Below are 19,265 nucleotides of genomic sequence, written 5' to 3' on the forward strand. Positions count from 1 at the left end.
TAGATGACACTAATAAGACAAGTTTTTACTTCCTCTTCCATCCTTACTGGTTTGGATTATCAGAATTGAATTTCCAGAATTCAACCCCAAAATTGAATTTGTGTTAACTGGTTGTGGTGTCAATTTAAAATAATGACTCTTTCTTCTCCTCTTCCTGTTTTTATTTCAAAGTTATGGGGAAGTTCTGCAGGATATAATTAATTCCTTCAAATCATAAAATTAATGCAGTATGTGTCTATTCTATATAGTAAATGTGATTTTGAGGTGTAGAATTGTGTGCATTGAAGTAAGGACAATGTGTTGCACTCTCCTTGTTTATAGTTCTGCCAGACTTTAATGTGGAGTGAAAAAAGATACCAAAAACAAACAAGCAAACCTCCTCAATTTAAAAAAGAGAAGAGCTTTTTTCAGAAGAACTTTTAAAATATCTATATTTTTCTACATCATTCCTTTGGAATTTAGAAATGTCAGTAAGTCACTAGAGACGTGTTGAGACTGAAAAATGTTTGTTAAAAAAACCCTTTTCATTTAAGCTGTAATATGTGTCCCTTTCTAAAGGTGGTGGAAGGCTTAAGTTTGGGGTTGTTTTATTTTTCAACTCGATCTCTGGAATTTATGTAAATTGAGAATTAAGGAGCAATCAGAGTTTGACTGTGAGGGTAGCAATTGGCAGAACTGGCTGCTGATATCAGAGAAAACCTTTTTCATTGCTTTCATGGATTGCCTGTAATTAACTCTGTGGTAAGAGAACATGTTTTATTGTATACATGTTAAAATTCTTTATTGATTCCTTTAGGTGGGTGACAGGAAGGGTTGTTTGCTTATCTCATGTCTTGCTTTTTGCCCATCTGGTTTCCAGCTAAAGGGGGCAAGTGATAAGTGTGCAGGTGCCTACTTGAACAAATTCCAGATGCTGTAATTCCTCCTTGTAAGCCAAGTGATCTGGAATGCAAGGAAAGTTTAATCACTTAAAATGGTTATTGAATTGATGGGATTTAATAATCCTTTTAATTAAAATTCCTTGCTAAGTGTTCGCTGAATGCAGGTACAGAGTATTAGAGAAGTATCATTAACAGTATTTTTCTACAGTAAAAATCAGAACATTTTACCTCAGTAAATATACTGTACACTACATATGTACCCTTTTTAAGACACGATGCATCTTGCTGCTAGGCATAATCTTACTCCCCCTCCCCTCCACTCTAATCTTAAAAACTTGGTTTTCTTCTATTTTAGAGCAAGCATTAGAGGATCATTGTACTAATTATACAGATTATAATTTAATCTGTAAACTACGCTATTTTTTCTAAGTGTTTACTATATATTTTCTTTCTGATGTTGAGTAGTTTATTTGGCAGATGTTTTTATAGGAATGGGGGTTCTTATTATAAATACACACTTAAGGGTTTCCATTTGGAACCTGCTACACGCCAGTAAATCTTTGTGCTTGCACTCTGTCCAACTGATGTCTTTCCAGTGGAAAATTCGAACTGTAATGTGCATTGTTGACATCCTAAAATAAATCATCTGCAAAAAAATATGAAATATTCATGAGATATGAAAGTATTGTATCTTTATAAATAAGACTTTTAATACAAATACTAATATAAATATTCCAATGATCAAAGCTGTTTTGGATTTTTCTTCTTTTTTAAGTTTGCTTCTTTTACACTGTACATTCATATTCAATATGATTTATTTTGATATGTATTAGAATTTAAAAGTACATATCTCATGTCTGTGTTTCTTCCGGGGAAAAAAAAAACCACAAATGAGATCAGTCTTTTATGTTTGCTTTACAATCCTAGGTTGAACTATATTAGTTAAAACAGTAGGTATCTTTTGTTATATCCATTTGTATAGACCTAGTAAATGTGTTTAGTATATAAGGATCTTTGTGCAACCTGTATGGAGTTGCTGTCAGTTGGTATTCACAAATAAATTTAGTATTTTTTTACTGGTAATTTTGTGCTTTGAACAAGATTGTTCCCTTAGAGAAAGAATAATTTTGAGACCAAATAGTTAAGTCTTCTGTTTCTCCTGTGTGACTTCCTGAAGGAAAAAAAAAACCAACTTAATTGTATTATTTTGTAAACAACTAGTAATCTGAGTCTGTATCTTTTGCTGATAAATTTTTACTCTGTGTTCTCTATTGAAGGAACACGAATTGCTCTGAAGGGCTTAAGATTGTGTGAAAAAGATGTTTCCTTTAAAAGACACTGTGATGGGTGCCTCCACCTTCTTTGCCTCGGCTCTGCCACATGATGTCTGTGGAAGTAATGGCCTCCCTCTAACACCTAACTCCATAAAAATTCTGGGGAGATTTCAAATCCTTAAAACAATCACCCATCCCAGACTTTGCCAGTACGTTGACATTACCAGAGGTAAACATGGTGAGTATCTGTCTAATAAGCAAGTTTTTTGTATGATTACGGTTTTGGGGTTTTTTTGGTGACAATATATTTTAAGGTGTCTGAGCAGAATACTGCCTTCAAAGCACCAGCAAGTGGCCAGTTTTCAGTCTCCAAATTCCTGAATACCTTTGCTATGACCATCAGTGTAGGCTCTTTTCCTTCTCTGTAGACTCAAAGCAGAGATTAGTTGTCTGTCCTGTCTTGTCGTGTTACACTAACGAATAAAAGCTTAGAACTTCCTTCTTTTTATACCTCACTGAAATTCCTGAACTCGATTGCTCTGCCATTTCTGTGTGTAGAATATAGAAATACGAGTATTTTTGATGGTGTACTCCTACACCCATGTTCTAATCTTGGGAACATTTTCATGTGATGGCTAGGTTTCTTGTACTTGCTTTGCAGCTGGTGTCATCATCTCATGTCCTGGCTGTAAGCTTCCTCTATTATTATCTTTTGATTTCTTTAAGATTTCTCCCACTAGTGGTTACTTTATTCTAGTACAGTTTTAAAAGGTTTTTTTCAGTACCTGTTATTGTTAGCTCAAATAAATCTTAGGTTCTTTCTTTCTGCTCTAGATATTCTGTTGCAAGCTCAGCAGGACTACAGCACTTAATTTCCACAAAAAGGCTGCAACACCTGTGACAATTTAAGTCATTGCCACCTTTAACTTTTAAATCAACACTGTTCTCATACAAAAGTGCATTGTATGTATTTGATTAGCTACAGGGTCTCATAAAGTAGGGCAGGTAATTTTTTTCCCTTTTAGAATGCAGTATGATGGAATGTTTCAGATTTTTACAAAAATAGGATATTGCCAACTCCAGATACTGAAGTATTCTGTAGGTCAGGGAGTTCCTTATGTGTTTTCCTTTGCCCTCAAGCATGTAATTTTTCACTTACACAGTCAGGAGGTCTAGAAAATTTAATAACTTTCATTTGTATTTACTAGTACTGCTTGAAAAAAACTCTGCGATTTTCTTACAATATTGTTTGTGATGAAAGGTTGAGAAGTATTAACTAGCATAACATTTAGTAAATAAAAAATAAATAGTAAAACATGGCCTTTTTGATTACAAAGAGTAAATGACATGAAGATTTATGTGTGTGTATAAAAATGAGGGAAAAAATTCCTTCTTATAGTTGAAGTAACTTGAAGGATAGTAAATAAAATGTCTAACCATGAAGTCAGGAGAGTGTTCTGTTTTAACAATGGTTAGAATGCTAGCTAATAATTTTGATTATAATATGGGAAATTTGGCAGTATATTGTATCATTTTGATACTGGCAGAGCTTTCCATGTGTCAGTTCTATGCCTAATGATTTAATGTTTCTGGAGTTCTGCTTGCAAATGTCAGTTCCTACTCTTGCACAGAAATGTGAGAGCAGACTAGGAAAACAATGCAAAAATAAATTAGATGTATAAATTCTCCCACAAAAGGCTTTCAAAGGGGGTATATAAAAATAAAAGAAATACATTCAAATTGGTTTTTTACAAAATTCAACTTTTTTAAGATCTATGCTAGCTTTGTAGATGGCAATCTCAATTTTTTTTCTTCCAAAGCAAGCTTAAATGGCCTTTTGAATGGAAAAAGGAAAAACAGAGTTGAGTAACAAGCATTCCAGCTATAATGTGATGACTTGTGTTCCTCAGTTTTCCATCTTTATCTTACTGTAACAGTCATGTTACAAAAATGTTTGGGATAGTTTAGTTTGATTTGATTTTGAATGTGAACACTGACTGCTAGGTTACTGAAAGTAGCAAAGGTGCTTTGGGAGTTTCCTCACATGCCCCTGTAACATCTTACACCTTTGTCTTTTCCTACTGTGTGGTTGTTGTCTTCAGTGCAACAATAGTTTTGGTTTCCCCTCCATATTCAGAGGCAGCCCATCCATCTTCAGAGCATCCCTACAGCTCCACGTTGGGCAAGAGGTGCTAGAGCTGGCAATATGCTCATTGGTCTGTCAGGACTGAAGCTCCTGTGCTCACCCCGAGTCCCTTTTCTCAAAGCTGGGCTTACTTTGAGTCTCTTCATCAACCCAGCCACGTATTTCTGCAAATTTATATATACTTATCTTTGAGACCTCTGTTCTTTAGTTGAATCTGACTGACATTGGCTGAGGGCTTTGGTATTTTTTAGGAGATTACTGGATGGTTGGATTGACAGTGCTTTGCATGAGGAAACTGAGAAGATAATTTTCTGTATTTCATAAATAAAAAATAGTGGTGTTATCCATAAGCTGTACATCTTGTAGCATTTAATTATGTGTAATTTTCGGTACAATGTATGTCCAAATCCTTCAACATCCTTCAACATTGCCAAATAGGTAGAAGAAGTCTCTACTCTCAGAGTTTCATTTGGATTCCAGTCCTCTTATACTTTTTTTTGTTCTGAATTAGAGAGACTGGTTGTGGCAGCTGAACACTGTGAGAAGAGTCTGGAAGATTTGCTACGAGAAAGAAAGCCTGTCAGGTGAGGTGTCAAGCTAACTCAAATCCACTCATCATTATTTCGCATATCATCATGGCAAAATCCTGGACCATCTTTTAACTTTACTGGTTTATCTAAATTTTATTCTGTTAAACTCTCTTAACCTAAATGCATTGTTTAGCAGATAAAAATATGCACCCAAAGAGGGAGTACTCATTTCTGTGAAATTTTGTTATGGGGAACTTGCTTACAATTGAAAGAAATACTTTGTAATTCAGAAAATACTGTAGTTTTGGGGTTTCCTCTTAAAAATAAAATCAGACCTATGACAGGATATGGAACTTTCTAAGAATTAATGTGAAGGTTAAGAATGCTAGGTGACGAAATACAGCTTTCACTAGAACAGCTGGAATTTGATGTGTGTTTTTTATTTGTAGAAATCTATTAATTTATCATCTGGAAAGTGGACAAGATGTCAGATAATATGCCCTGTGTTTGTGTTAGCATTTTGTGGACTTGTATGACAGTGAGTGTTGCAGAGGGCTGTGGCTTGAGGAATGTTAGGGAAATTTAGCTTCTATTTTTTCTTAAAATAAAGAGTTATTAGGTGTAAAGGGTTTTTCATGTGTGATATATAGTTCTTCACAAAGTTTTGCATCAGGTTCCTATTGTGCAAAGTTCCAGAAACAGTTAAAGCAGAAATTCTTTTCATTCCTTTTTAATTCAGTTCTCACGCTGTTCTTTGAGCATGTGTGTCTTGGTGTCAGATGAGAAGCAGCCCAGACTGCCTGCTTCCTTCTAGAATGTTTTGGAGAAAACTTCCATGTAGCTATTTTAATTTGCTTTGAATTGCATGATGCAGTATACTTACATAGATTCTCTTACAAAACTTCCTCAGATAGCAGGTGTGGTCTATATGCACATCCATGATGCCCTTTTATACTAGCATGGCTTTTGTGGCCTCCAGAAGGGCTTTTTAGATCAGTTGGTAAGGTATGCAACTTTGGGTTTTGACCAGTTGAAAGAAGTTACTTCCTTAGTTTGTGGTGCTACCTCAGCTCTTTGGGCTGTGGCTCTGTTAAAAGTAGTAGCACAAAGCCTGGCTTTATTTTTTTTTTTCCTCTTGTCTTGAGAGAGTTTTTGCTGTAGTAAATTGTTCTACTATTGGATCTTTCTTTTAATGAGCCAGTTGGGATTTCTTCTGGATGTTGTAACACTTGAGGATAAGGGCTACAATATAGCCTGTATGCATATCCACAGTTTTTAGAGCCATTAAAGTTTCATCTACTGTGAATTACAGTTTTGCAGTAGTAGGATAAATTATGTAAAGGATAAATTATATTCACTTCAAATAATGTTTCTTACAAGACTGAAATTTTCCTTTTTCTCTTCCTATGGAGACCTAGAAACTTCCAGAAATAAGTTGGGAGGACTAATTCCCACTTATTGGTTATGTGATCTGTCTATATCAATTACCTTTGGAGGGAACATTTGGCTATTTTATGAATTCTCATTACACTGGTCAGTGATAGCATAGCTGGCTACACATCCGGAGCTGACGCGTGTGCTATTGCAATTAATTCTTTAAACTGTTTATGGAATGTGAGAAACTGCTCTTCTGGTTTCTAGATTAATTTTCCTTATGCTTGCCAGTAACCTAAGTCTTTTGCACCTGTATTACAAGCTGATGTAAAGTCAGCAGGAAATCTTCTATTATGTCAGTGCTGAAATTCAAGACATTACATTATGGACAGTCTATCGTTCTATACATTTTGGAAAACAGGCCATACAGCTGTTTGATAGTTATTTGCAGTTAATCTTTGCTGAAGTCATGCATCAGGTGTAGCATACATTCCTTAATATATGAATTATATTTAAAAAAAAATAAATGTAGCCATGTTCTTTCTTCAATTATCTTCAGACTTTCCCCAGGTTTTCTAGTTCTAATAGATCAGTTGCATGTAAGTGCCAAGTACTGGAAATTAGAGCTTCAAGTGTTTGCTGCTGTGTTCTGTCACAGTGCAGAAAGTCTTTTTACTGAGCATACCATCAAACGTTTGCTAGAAATTGGAGTTGTGACATATTCAAGGATTCATTCATTCATTACCTAACTATACTGTGTCAGCAGTCCCCAGGAATTGCAGGGATTGTTTGTCATTGTCCTCAAAGTTAATACGCTCAACTTCATTTTCAAAGATTAATGCAAGTAAGTGTTTGGTAATTTATGGCCAGATTATTTTCTGCTTTGAATGTTGCATATTTGGGATCCTGGAATAAGCTATGAGAACTCTTCTCAGGTAAATTTTCCCTTTTGCTATAAAAACTCTTATCAGGTAAATTTCAAGAGCTGTCAAAGGGAGGAAATTAGTGTCAGCTTTTTACAATTCTTACCACAAGTAAGCAGGTACTGAAAAGGAATTTATTACAGCTCTCTAATGTTTTTTTTTTCCAGTGGATAGCCATGTGGACATAGTAACTGCAGTTAATGCTTCTAAAAGTGACATTAATCCCAGTTTTTTTTACTGTGCTTCCATTGGGCATCACTGCAACAGCAGGGGAGCTCTTTTGGAGTTGTGTGCCACAGGAAATTCAGGCTGCAACCATGGATAAGAGGGTATGATAAGGGTAGGATAAGAATTTTAGGTAATGATATCCCATTTTTCACCAGACTACTGTCCACTGTCTCCCCTGAGAGAGATTGTAGTCCAGGTCATTGTTTCCTGTTTGCATATTCTCAGTTTAGTATCCTCATTGTTGTTGTGCTCACTGAAAGGATGCACTTAATTTCAGTTTATAACAGTCACACTAGTGCAAAATCAGCTCTCTAAAGTATGTTCAGGAGTCAGTTAAATGTTTTAAAGGCTGAAAATGTATGTACAGTCACACAAAAATAGTGAATACCTGATTTAAGCTCACAATGGTTTATTGCTGTTCAGAGATTTGAAAATGTCTCAGTCTAGCTGGTTTCCTCTGTCTTCCTGTGCATACAAGGATTTTTTTCTTGTGAATGAATTGAAACTAAGTCACAAAAAATTATGGTGGGTAGATGTTTTATACTTTAACAGTCTCATTCAACTGGCAATCAAAATTTTAGTTTTTCCATGTTGCTGGTTGTTAGTGTTGCTACCAAAGACCAGAATGTAGGATGTACATTTGTCTTTAAGGTTCTCCATCTTTTAAATGCATTTCCAACTACTCTTTTGAGATACCTTTTCCAGACAGTGTTAAAGGAGTTATTTTCTCTGCTCCTGTGCTGTTATAAAAGGAGTTGTGAGCACTTCCTTTTCTGTCATGCTTCAAGTGTGTTTCTTCTTTGAAGAAGTTGGTCTGCACTTGTATTCATAACAATAAAAATGCCAGAAAAATACTGACATTCAGCAGACTTTTGGCACCTACAGTACAGTTTCTGGGTTGGTCTTCAATTTGTGGTTTGGACAGTCTAAGTCCATTCCTTTCTTCAATAAAATATAGTTGTCATATGTTTTGAAAGTCATGGTATTGAAAAATTACTAGTGAACCATCAGATACAAGGTATAGTTTGTTATACATGGAACATTTGATGGGAAGCAGACTGTGTCTGCAGCTGTTTACTAGTTTGGAGAAAACATGATCTGATGGATTTGGATGAGTACATTTTATTTGGCTACATTAAAGAGTTGTCTGTTCACTGATTGGACTAGAATTCTTCATGCCATCGTTGCTGTTAGTGTGCTTTTGGCAAACTTCAAGTGAGACTGTGGTACAGAAGTTATTAAGTGGGGAGGAAAACAATTGCTGAGTAGCCAGGCGTTCTTCAAAAATGTTTGTAAAACAGGTGCAAGTCATAAAAAGGCCAAAGGTTTTACATGATTTGACGTGAAGAGCTGCATATGAGCAGAGCTTCATGGGATGAGTGTATTTTGCTTAGAATCAAATCTGTGTTGGAATTTCACATGAGAAATCCATATATCACAATAAGGCTGAATTTGGCAAATGTAATAGTAAAATGAAGTAGCATTAATAAACAAACTTAAAGGGTTTTTTTCCCTAAGCATGTGTGAAGTTGTGTAGTTTGGACATTTAGTATTTATAGACTTTTTATTTACATTCTTGATAATGCTTTGCTTGCAAAGGTATGATTAAAGATTATCTGTTAGTCTGGAATTGTTTATATATTGTCCAGTTATGCTTTTCTTCATATAGAAGCACTGGTTTATTTCTGTAAGTAATTTTTAGCCTGACTGCAAGTCTTCCTGTAGCATTCCTTTTAGCCTAGGTTGTCTCCTGTGATTGCCTTTACTCTCACAAGAAAACAATTGTTTGGAATAGAAAAGGGGTGCAGCTTTCATGAGGCATTAGAGTTGAACATTGTTGCTCGAGATGTTTGAGTGATCTTTTTAGGTATGGAACCAAATTTTTTGCTTGCATAGTTGGCTGCACTGTTTGATGGCAGCACAAGGACATTTCAGAACACGTTTCCTCCTTATATGAGAAACATAACAGTGAGTGCATGCTTGTTTCTTATTTGTCTTCTGGGAAAAAAAAAAGTGAAGAATCCTACTCTTTGAGATTGGTAGTGTCTGCCTCTTGCTATTAAAATGTGGATATGATAGCTTTATGTAATGTCCTGATTTCAACTAGGGTAGAGTTAATTTCCTTTCAGTAGCTGTTCCAGTACATGTTTTGGATTTGGAATGAGAGTGGTGTTGGTAACACTGATGTTTTGGGGTTTTTGCTAAGTCATGTTTATCCTGAGTCAAGGACATTTTACCTTGGCTTGTGCTCTGCCAGTGAGAAAGTACACAAAAGAAACTGGGAGGGGGCAGAGCTGGGAGGTGACCCAAACTGACCAGTGGGATGTTCCACACCACGGCATGGCCAGCATCAGCTGGGGGAGTCACCTGGAAGGGCAGCCAGGGTCCGGGAAGGGGGCCTGGCATTGGTCAGTGCCTGGTGAGCAATTGCACTGTGCATCACTGGGTTTTCCCATTTTATTACCAATATTGTTATCATTTACCATTATTACTGTATTTTAATTTATTGTCAATTATGCCACTAATCTTATCTCAACCTACAAGATTTACTTTGATCTTCTTCCCAGTCCACTGAGGTGGGGGGGAGAGAGGGAGGCTGAGTGAGTGGCTGCATGGTGCTTAATATCCAGCTGGGCTTAGACCATGACAATATAAAGTCTGTGGATGGGGGAAAAGTATACGATTATTTCAACCTTTTGTTCAACTGTGCTTTTTCTGTAGTTCTTTGTAGACACTTCATACAGATTTCCGTGCTAAAAGCAGTATTAAAGATCTTAAGCACAAGATGAGTTATGCTGAGTTAATTGAGAGCAAAAGTACTGGAGGGTTTTGAGTCTACAGTTTCTAGTGAAAGAGAATGTTGAATTTCAAACAGACAGAACACCATCCTCAGCAGGAGGGTGGCTTCATCCTGCAAAAATATTTCTGCAAGGAATTGTGTAAGAGTCATGTTAAAATTCCATTCTGCATTAATAAGCAAATTGGTACTAATGAGCTAATGGCTGAAAACCCAAAAGTCAAAGTTGTATTGTGCAGATCTTAGGGGATTTAAAGCACATTATTAATCCTAATGTTGATTTATGATAGTTGTGTTTAGCATAAAACTTGCTGTAGACTGTGAGAACAAGATGTGGTTAGTATATGGTTATTCTAACAAAATGCAGTGTTTGACACTTCATTCTGCTTCTAGAAAGAAAAAAAAAAAAGGAAAAGTAAGTGCTTGTTAGACTTGCTTTATAGTGCATCCTTCTGGAAAGGGACTTTATTTTCTTAAGTGCAAGTACTTGCTTTTAGACTACTGAGAAATGTCTTCAAGGGAGCATTTGTCACAGATTAGGGATCAGACAGCTGGTTTATTTAGAGGCATTGATATGCTTGCAAACATCTCTAATGTCACTGTGGTTTGAGATTTGTTTCTTCTCTGCATATGGATAGTCTCTTCTTGGGTACCAGGATCTTGGATATTGTTGTGATGGGAGTGTTTTTGGAAGGCTGGCAGATCAGGCTAGTTTTAAGGTTTCATTCATTGATTAGCAATACACATCTTACTAAAGGTTGTCTCGTGCATATTGTTACTCATCACTCTGTAGACAGAACTGATATTTACTGTAAATTAGCTGGGAGTATCCAGTACCACGGGACTGGTGTTGTGCAGTCAACAGTGGCAGCTGTGGTTCTTAAAAGTCTAGGTGGTAAAGCTTGAGAGGTTTTCAAGCGAAGCATGAGCTGGTCTTTATTCTACTATTATCTAATGCCTGACATTTTTATGTAATCAGCATTATCCAGCCTCTGCAAAGTGTGATTTCTTGTACTTCCAGTAGTGCTTATTTTATGTTTTGCCAGTCATCCTTCCTATGTATTTGGGAGTATGTACTGCATATTTAGAGTTGGTTCTGCTTCTCTTGCCCTTTAGTCTCACAAATATTGGTATGTGGTTTTCTCCTACATGCAACTGCAGCCCTCTCTATTTCCCCCTTTGGTGAACACATTTCTCTTATCACTTTGAAGAAAATTTAGTATTAATTGTATGGTGATTGATAAATTCCTAATTTATAGTCACAGGCATCTGCTTTGTCTACACGTAAGTTTATGGTTACCTCTCCAGATAGGTGTTTCCTGCCTATTGTGATGATGTGCACTGGTTTTTAGATCAAAGTGATGTACTTCCTAGCAGCTTTTGCAAGATCAGTTGTTAGCTGTGAAATTCCTAGCAGCACCACTGCTTATTGGCCTAGTTGTGAAGTCCCTTTGATCACTTGAATTTGCAGGCTGGTCTTCTTGAAACTTCCCATTCCATTTCACTTTTTAGCAATGTCTATACCATTTGTAGAGGGATCCAGATTTTTTGAGCTAAACACTAAAACATAATTAGGTAGGCTTTTGACCTTAGATATTTTTTTTTTTTTTTTAATATGCTACGGCCAAGTTATTGGTTAAAGTAACACTGTTGCAACATATAATTTACATAGAGTGCCTGGCTTCAGAAGATCTGTACAGTGTTGCAAGATTTGTTCATAGCTTTAAAAGTTCTGTTGAAAATTTTTTAAATGGGTGAGAAGGGGTTTTAATTAGGAAAGTGGTCTGTTAATAGTGCTTAATCCTCTCATAGAGATGCCAACAGAAATTAATTTAAAAAAACCAATCCTGTCTGACTGCAAGGAGAGCATTATTTATTGATAGCTAGTTATGATTTCTAGAGCTGTCTGTTCTGTTTGTACTGCCACACAGCTGCAACAACGTTAACTGCATCAATAATTACCCTTCATTTTCAGCTTTTATTTTAAAATTTTTCATTGATCAGGTTTTTCTGATCCACCTAGGGCACCACAGTAAAAATGAGGGAATTTATCTCCTTGTATGCTGAGATTAGGGACCCATCACTTCTCTTGCACTGTGGAGGAGAAAGTCAGCATGGCTGATGTTAAGTAAAACTCTATTCTCATACCATAGATATAGGTCTTCCTTAAAAATTAAGTAATATATGCAGTTGTACATTATAACCTCAAATGGGAGAAAGCACTCCTATGATCTTAAAATGTTAGATCAATACCTTACCCTCAGTTGCAGCAGGGAGAATTGATAGAGTATCAATCACAATGTAGAGCTTTTTAAAGGTGCATGCATTTGTTCAGAGGAGTCCAAAAGAAAGCAAAAACTTTTTGGAGATCTGACCTCAATTGTTCTTAATTCTACTACTTTTTATGTGATCACTCCTTTTGGAAAAGGAGAGGAGAATGTGAGATGTGTTGTTTCCTTCAATGAAATTTTGGCCTTGTGACATATAGTACGTGTATATAATGCTGTTGAAGCTACTTCTTTATTGTCTATTTTGAGGTCATTGTCTTCCCCCCCCTCCCCCGTTAGATCTTGTTCTTTTATTGCCACCTGTGCATCTAGTTCTATTATGTTACTAGTATCTAGTGTTCTAGATACTATTTGTATCTAGTGATTGAAATAATTTATTTCATTGCACTTTTTGGTCCAATGTAAAGTATCACTATTACATGTTTTACATATGAGCTAGCTGAGGCTAAGATGCAAAAAAAAACTTTTAAAAAGTTGATCAGGGGCAAGATCAAAAACTAGGAATGTGGATTGTCTTTCCCGTTCTGTGCATTAAACAGGATGGCACTAGAAGTTTCATTAAAGTACTGCTTTATAAGGTGTACTTACTTTTCAAAACTACTTTCTTCATTTGGTCTCCCTTTTTTTGGATGAATGCTGGATGTGCAAAAGAAATTAAGGTGCAATATTTGAAAATTTTTGGTTTATGGCTTAAATCATTCAAAGTGATAATGATCTTGAAAATCACTGGTCTGATAAAATTGTTATATTCAATCTGCTCTGTATATAAAGTTGTTCTTTATCTGTGCTTTCATCTATTGTTTCATGGACTTTTATCATACATTGCAAGTTGAGACCTTCATAAAAGTGTAACATCATCTGTGTTGCTTTTAAAGTCATGCTTGCAGCTTAGAACTTTAAAAAGGAATGAAAGGGATTTCTGAGTTTCCTCAGGTGAGTGATGAACTTGTTGAAGATATCCTGTGTGAAATAGTCTTGTGAATGAGTTAGAGACTTCTGAGGACTCTGTCTATAAAATTCTTTTTTTGTGTGTGTGTCTTATTCTCTGTTTGTTGCATTCCTTTCCAGTTCATTTCATTCTGGTAATGTGAATGCATTTCCAAGTAAATTGGCAGTGTTTACAGTCTTGGTCCCCAGTGCCATTTTTTAATCAAACACATAATAAAGTGCTAAATAAACCATTCCCACCTGCATCAAACTCTTTATGTTCTGTATAGGGTATTTTGTAATTTATTTACCCAGGAAGACCCAATTTATCTGCACATCTGGTTTTCAATCCAGTTCTGCTTTTTATCCCGTTTTCCAGCTGGTTGATTGAGGAATAAAGAGGTCAGATGGCTTTCTTGAGGTCAATGTAGTGATTGTCTCAGCTGGGATTATACCCAAACTTTATCCTTTGCTGAACCATTTGGCCACACCACTTCCAACCAGTCTATCCACATTGTTGGCAGTAATGGAACTAACTGCAAATGTCATTTTTTTGTTTTATAGTTTTGCTTGTATTGAAATATTGTCACTTTTATGAGTTCAGAAACATTACATCTGTTCACAACCTGGTTCCCTTTCACTTTGAACAGACGCAGTTTTTTGTGATGAATCTCCTTCCTGGATTCCAAATGTGTATTAGTTTCACAAGTTCAGGGATAGTGATTGATGACGTTGCTGGTTTGTGTTGCTCTGGTGTGCTTCCTCAGGGCAGACCCTGTCTGACACTCTGCTTTGGGAGAGGAACCCATGTTTTCTCACCTGTGTATCAGTGCTACAAGCTTCTTAAGGCTCCTGTTTGTTGAGGTTCTCTTAGTTTAGAGTTGACTTTTTACAGGAATATGACAATGTTAGAACAAGATGCACCAATTTAATAAAGGATTTATTTAAGCATGCATTGCAGTGTATGTACCCGTGAACTGTAAGTCTAAAGAAAAAGAAACTTAGAAACATGGTATCATCAGCATACTCCTCCTCTGTTTGGTCTTGCTCTGCCTTCCTAAGAGAAGTCAAAATTATTCTGGTTCCAGTTTTTGTTATCAATTTCCTCTTTCCTTAAATTGCCACTGCAATAAACATGACTTAGTACTAATCCACATACACATCTCTAGTACCTACAAAATTACAGGACTCTGTGCACTTAAGTAGATGATGAGGAGGCTTGCTTTCTGGTACCAGTCCTGTTTTGTTTTCAGATTCTGGTAGGGCCTCTGTTCACTTCACTTGATGAAACATTCTTATTCAAAATAGTCCAGTAAGTACTGAATGTACTTTCCAGGCAAAGCTTGCTTCCTTCTAAAAACTGGATTGGAAGCTCTGTGTTGACTGATACAAAAGCATAAAAGGAAATTAAATTTACAACGGGCCATAACCAGTTAAAAATACCACAAATATATTTGAAACAGCCAGAAAAATTTATTCTTTCCTCAAGATTTTGCTCCTGCCTTCATTTTGTTCCAGCCTGCTGTTTTTGCAGTACAGGTCCTGCTGTACAGGTACATAAATGTGATGGGTTGACACTGGCCAGATGCCAGTGCACCTACAAGAGTTAGCAGAATTGATGCCCACATTCTTCACCAAAAATTAACTATTGAAAAACCAGCACAATCACTAAATACTGATTACCTACACTGTAATAGCTGCCTCTGCATCAAAAGGGGAGATGATGTAGTCTAGAAAGTAGGACAGAACACAGTAAAAAGACAGGAAGATCTTTTGAGATACCCAATTACTCTTTTCAGTGCTACAGTAAAATAGTTTAATATGAAAAGATGGAGAAGATGTATTTCCAGTTAATGCCATGAATGCACTTCTCTTAAAAATAATGGAGTGAATTTGTATGCGGATTGGCGTTGATTTTCCTTTAAACTGGAGGGAAACTGGATTTTCCTTTAAACCTGTAACTTCCATGATATTGACATGAGTGCTGAAAATTCATCACTTCATTGTTTCTTTTCTCATGTTGGATTTTTTTTGATCAGATAGTTTAATAAGTCAAGCCTCCTGACCCCACCCATCTCTGATTTCCAACTGTGTGATCTGCAGTCCTCTTGTTCTTCAGTATTCAATATGTCATGCATGAAGTAGTTTTTATTTTTCCTTCAGCAGTCTGTGGTGTATGTAGCAACTACCATACTGCTGGCTGTCAAATGCATTTTTCCACAATTGCTTTTCCTGCTCCAGAGTCGAGCAATGATAAAATAGCTAGGAGATTTTACCAACAGAATTCTTGATGGCTGTGGAATGCCACAGGATCTAGTAGATGATATTACCAGACATGATGTTCAGGAGGCAAACTTTTGTTTCACCCAGAAGAAATCTTGAATTAGAGGAAGTTGGAAGCCAGGAAAATATCAAAGAAAATTTCATATGTGCTTGCTTTGTATTCCCTTTCTCCTAGGCATCTGCTTGCCTTTTTTTTTTTTTTTTTTTTTTTTTTTTTGGAAAAAGGGTAGTGGTCTGAAATAATTTTTAGTCTGAGCTAATATGACTATTTTTAGGATTTTGGAAGACCAGTAATTTTGTTTAAAATGGAAATAATTAGTTGCAGTAAATTGTTTGTTCCTAGAGCAGCCTATCTTGGAGTCCAGTTCCCACTTCTGCAAGCAGCTGCATTATCATTCCCATTAATCACAAACTATAAGTTAAAAATTAGCCACTGAAACTGAGTAATACATAGATAATATTGTTGGGGTTATTTTAGCAGGAATTCAGGCATACCACATTTTTGTCGTAAAGTTTTTGATTTCTGAATAAAGCTATTCTTTTGTTTGATCTTGTGTTTCTGTTGACCTATGGCTTGGGCAGTCCTAATCAACACTTTCTTCCCAGATATGCTGAGACCCTACAGGGTGAGTATGCTCACTCTTAGCTCTCCGATACCCTGGTTGTTTTCAGGGCTCATTGTCTTTACTTGGTTCCTGATAATCCATCTTTCTCACTCTCTCTGCTAAAATCTGATCCTTTTGAAAAAAGTAAGACTCTGGGTATGCCAACTTCTTCTAGTACTATCCCTTTCACCCTGGCTCAGAAGCTGTTCTCTTTCGGATCAGGGAGCGTAGTGGGTGCGCTAAGAAGCTTTTCTTCCCCACCCAACCAGTATGAATCCAAAAAGTGACAACAGTCTCCTAAGCAATCAGATTATTTCATCAGTGGGTTTGCAGAACCACAAGAGATTGAAACTCTGCTGAAACATCTGTTTCTTGACAGGTTAGGTTCATTATTCCTGAATAAACTTCCAGAAAATGTTTTTGTGTCCTTAGCAATAAGAACTCAATAGACTGGAGATCAGGCTGGCTGCTAAGTGGAAAAGGTAGTGTTTTTTGTGAAGGCACAATGCAGCCATCTGTGTACTATTACAGTGTGGAAATTAGTAATTTGTCTGGTATAGCTTTTGGTCTGACAAGTTCTAGAGGTAATAAAACAATCCTCCTTTTTGTGGGTTTTTAACTCGACTTCCCTTCTCTCTCCACCCACAAATGCCATGCACGTGCCTCTTAACCTTGCTGGGTTTTGTACTGTTGGCTGAACTTGCTCATATCAACTTGTAGAGAACTTTTTTCCCTCATCCGATTTAGAGGATGGATCTGAGGGAGGAATACAGTTCTCCTTAGTGCTTCCTTTTCTATGCATTAAAGTTATATGCCCCAAATCTGGTATGGGTTTTAATCCTTAAAGTCTTTTAATTCATGATTTCTAATATGAAGGAACACAAAATAACCGCTTTTCATGGCTGGTTCTTCTCCAAACCAGGACAACCATTGAATTTAACCAGTTTGATTTTTATACCTGTGTGCAGTCCTTTCTCTTGAAGAGAGCCCCTGTTCAGAGGCCTAGCTGACTAGGCTACAGCTGAATAGATTGTTTGGTATCTAGACTGAGGATTAAAATGCAGACAGCTTCTTGAACATGTGTTCCTTTTGCAAAGAATTTTATGTTTCTTTTCTTGCTGGTGGGGAGGAAAATAACCTTAAAACAAGTCTTTTTGGAAGAGCTAGGAAATTCCAGTGCATCTCACACTTTTGCTTTCCTTGCTGCATCCTAGAGTATTGCCTTAAGAAGGGGAGTGATTTGTTTTACTGTAATGTGAAGTCACAACCATGATCATCAGCTGTTGAGATGAAGAGGCTGCTTCATGCCACACAGCTGCCATTATGGCCCTCCTTAGGTCCACGGTGTAATTGGTGTCAAACCTGGCACACTTGTATTTGGCCACTTCGTCTCCTGTGTTGTTTCTAGTGCTTTTGCTGTTGTTGTTTTGGTTTTTTTTTCCTCAACCTCCTGCTAAAGGAGGGTACTGATACCTCTGCAGTTCAAGAGGCCCAGTATTTAAAAAGGGCTACATTTATTGTAGTTCAACAGTAGTTAGTCTATTGAAAAACAGACTTCCAGCTAATTGGCAAAAAAGTTTCTGAATGTGCTCAGAGCTTCCCACCAGCACTGGATTTTTATAAGTGACCTCCTCATTTTGAACAGCATTTTCTTTTTCTGTTTACAGGGGCTTTTCAAAGTCAAGTTACACTGCAGCCTGGAAGCAGCTTTAGGAGTGTGCCTTCTGCATTTGCCGAAGGCTGATGAAATGCTTGCAGTGTTGACAGTGGCTGTAGAAACTGGGACAGAACTGAGACCCACTGAAGCAAGGGGACAGCCTTGGTAGTGATCTCAAGTGAGGCTGGGAGCATCTGCTGAACTTGGCCTTGGGGAGTATAAAGGAGAAAAATCTCTTGGGCTTGATAACAGGAGTAAGTGTAGGTGTCAGGCCCTTTGGAATTAAATGCACATCTCATGGGTTGTAACCACACCATGTGTTTTCCCTAATAAATAAGAGCTACACAAGGTGCAGCAGCACAATGCAGAGCGTGCTATACAGAGTTCTCTCTCTGCTGAACAACCAGTGTGAGGTACTTGGCTCTACACTTCTGCCCAGCAGGATAGCATCAAGAGCTTAAGAGCACTGAGCATTGAATGCACTTTGAAAAATAGTTACCACTCCTGTGTTTCTGGTCGTTGGAATGATGGGAAGGGTTTGTCTTGAAGAGCAAAGAATCCCAAAGCAGTATTTTCATGTATTTGCCCGAGTTTTGGGGTGTTTTTTAAAATGAATTGCAACAGAACATGGAGAATAAATGGGTGTCTGAGGCCCCCTGGTGCCAGTAGAGCACACTGCCTGCCTCCAGCAAACAGCTACCAAATTTCATTTTTATTAGTTGTTACTTCTAGTTGGTTTTTTTTTTTTTTTTTTTTTTTTCTTTTAATATGCCATGTTTACTTTTATTTTTTAACACAGAGAAACAATGTTTAGGCTAGAATACCTCATGATGTACTAATTGTTCGCATGCAATTGTTTCCTTACTGGAAACATGAATATTCCATAATTTATTTTTCATGTCTTTTTTTGCAAAACTGGGCAGAAAATGAGAGAGGGGATTCTGTTTGCCACCATTACTATTAGTATTTGCATTGAAGGCAAAAAAAATGCATGAAAGCTGCAGACTTGTAATTTTTTACTACATTCATATTTCTGCCCAAGAATGACTGAGAGGAAAGGTACACAGCTAATAGGGTCTGATGCTGTGGTATATTTAACTTGTGGGTGGGAGGTGCTAGGGAGGGAGGAACTAAATGGCTGTGGGGTTTTGTTTTGGTTTTGTGGTTATTAGCCATGAGGTTTTGATCAAATTGCTAAGACCTTGAGAATCACTTTCAAATACTATGATCTAAGATACAGCAGCATGGACATGTTAAGAATCAATGCCCTTTGTGTTTAAAATTTATCTTAAAAGTATATATTCACAACTATTGTGAATTAGTACAGAGATCTTCTGGGAAAAAGGAGAGAA

The 19,265-nt window shown here is 36.8% G+C and overlaps 1 protein-coding gene across 3 annotated transcripts in view; it reads left to right on the forward strand.

Moving 5' to 3' along the window:
* TBCK (TBC1 domain containing kinase) overlaps window positions 1-19,265 on the forward strand; it is a 90,404-nt gene that overhangs the window by 2,070 nt on the left and 69,069 nt on the right. For 2 of the 3 annotated variants that reach the window (XM_068187455.1, XM_068187456.1), the window contains exons 2-3: window positions 2,159-2,393; window positions 4,813-4,885. In XM_068187455.1, the coding sequence (XP_068043556.1) occupies window positions 2,201-2,393; window positions 4,813-4,885 (266 nt within the window). In that variant the 5' untranslated portion in view covers window positions 2,159-2,200. Of the gene's footprint in view, window positions 1-2,158; window positions 2,394-4,812; window positions 4,886-9,744; window positions 9,776-19,265 lie in introns of those variants that run through there. The other variant, XM_068187457.1, reaches the window with a different exon arrangement.

Source organism: Anomalospiza imberbis, chromosome 4, assembly GCF_031753505.1.
Source record: "Anomalospiza imberbis isolate Cuckoo-Finch-1a 21T00152 chromosome 4, ASM3175350v1, whole genome shotgun sequence".
In the NCBI taxonomy this organism is placed as follows: Eukaryota; Metazoa; Chordata; class Aves; order Passeriformes; family Viduidae; genus Anomalospiza; species Anomalospiza imberbis.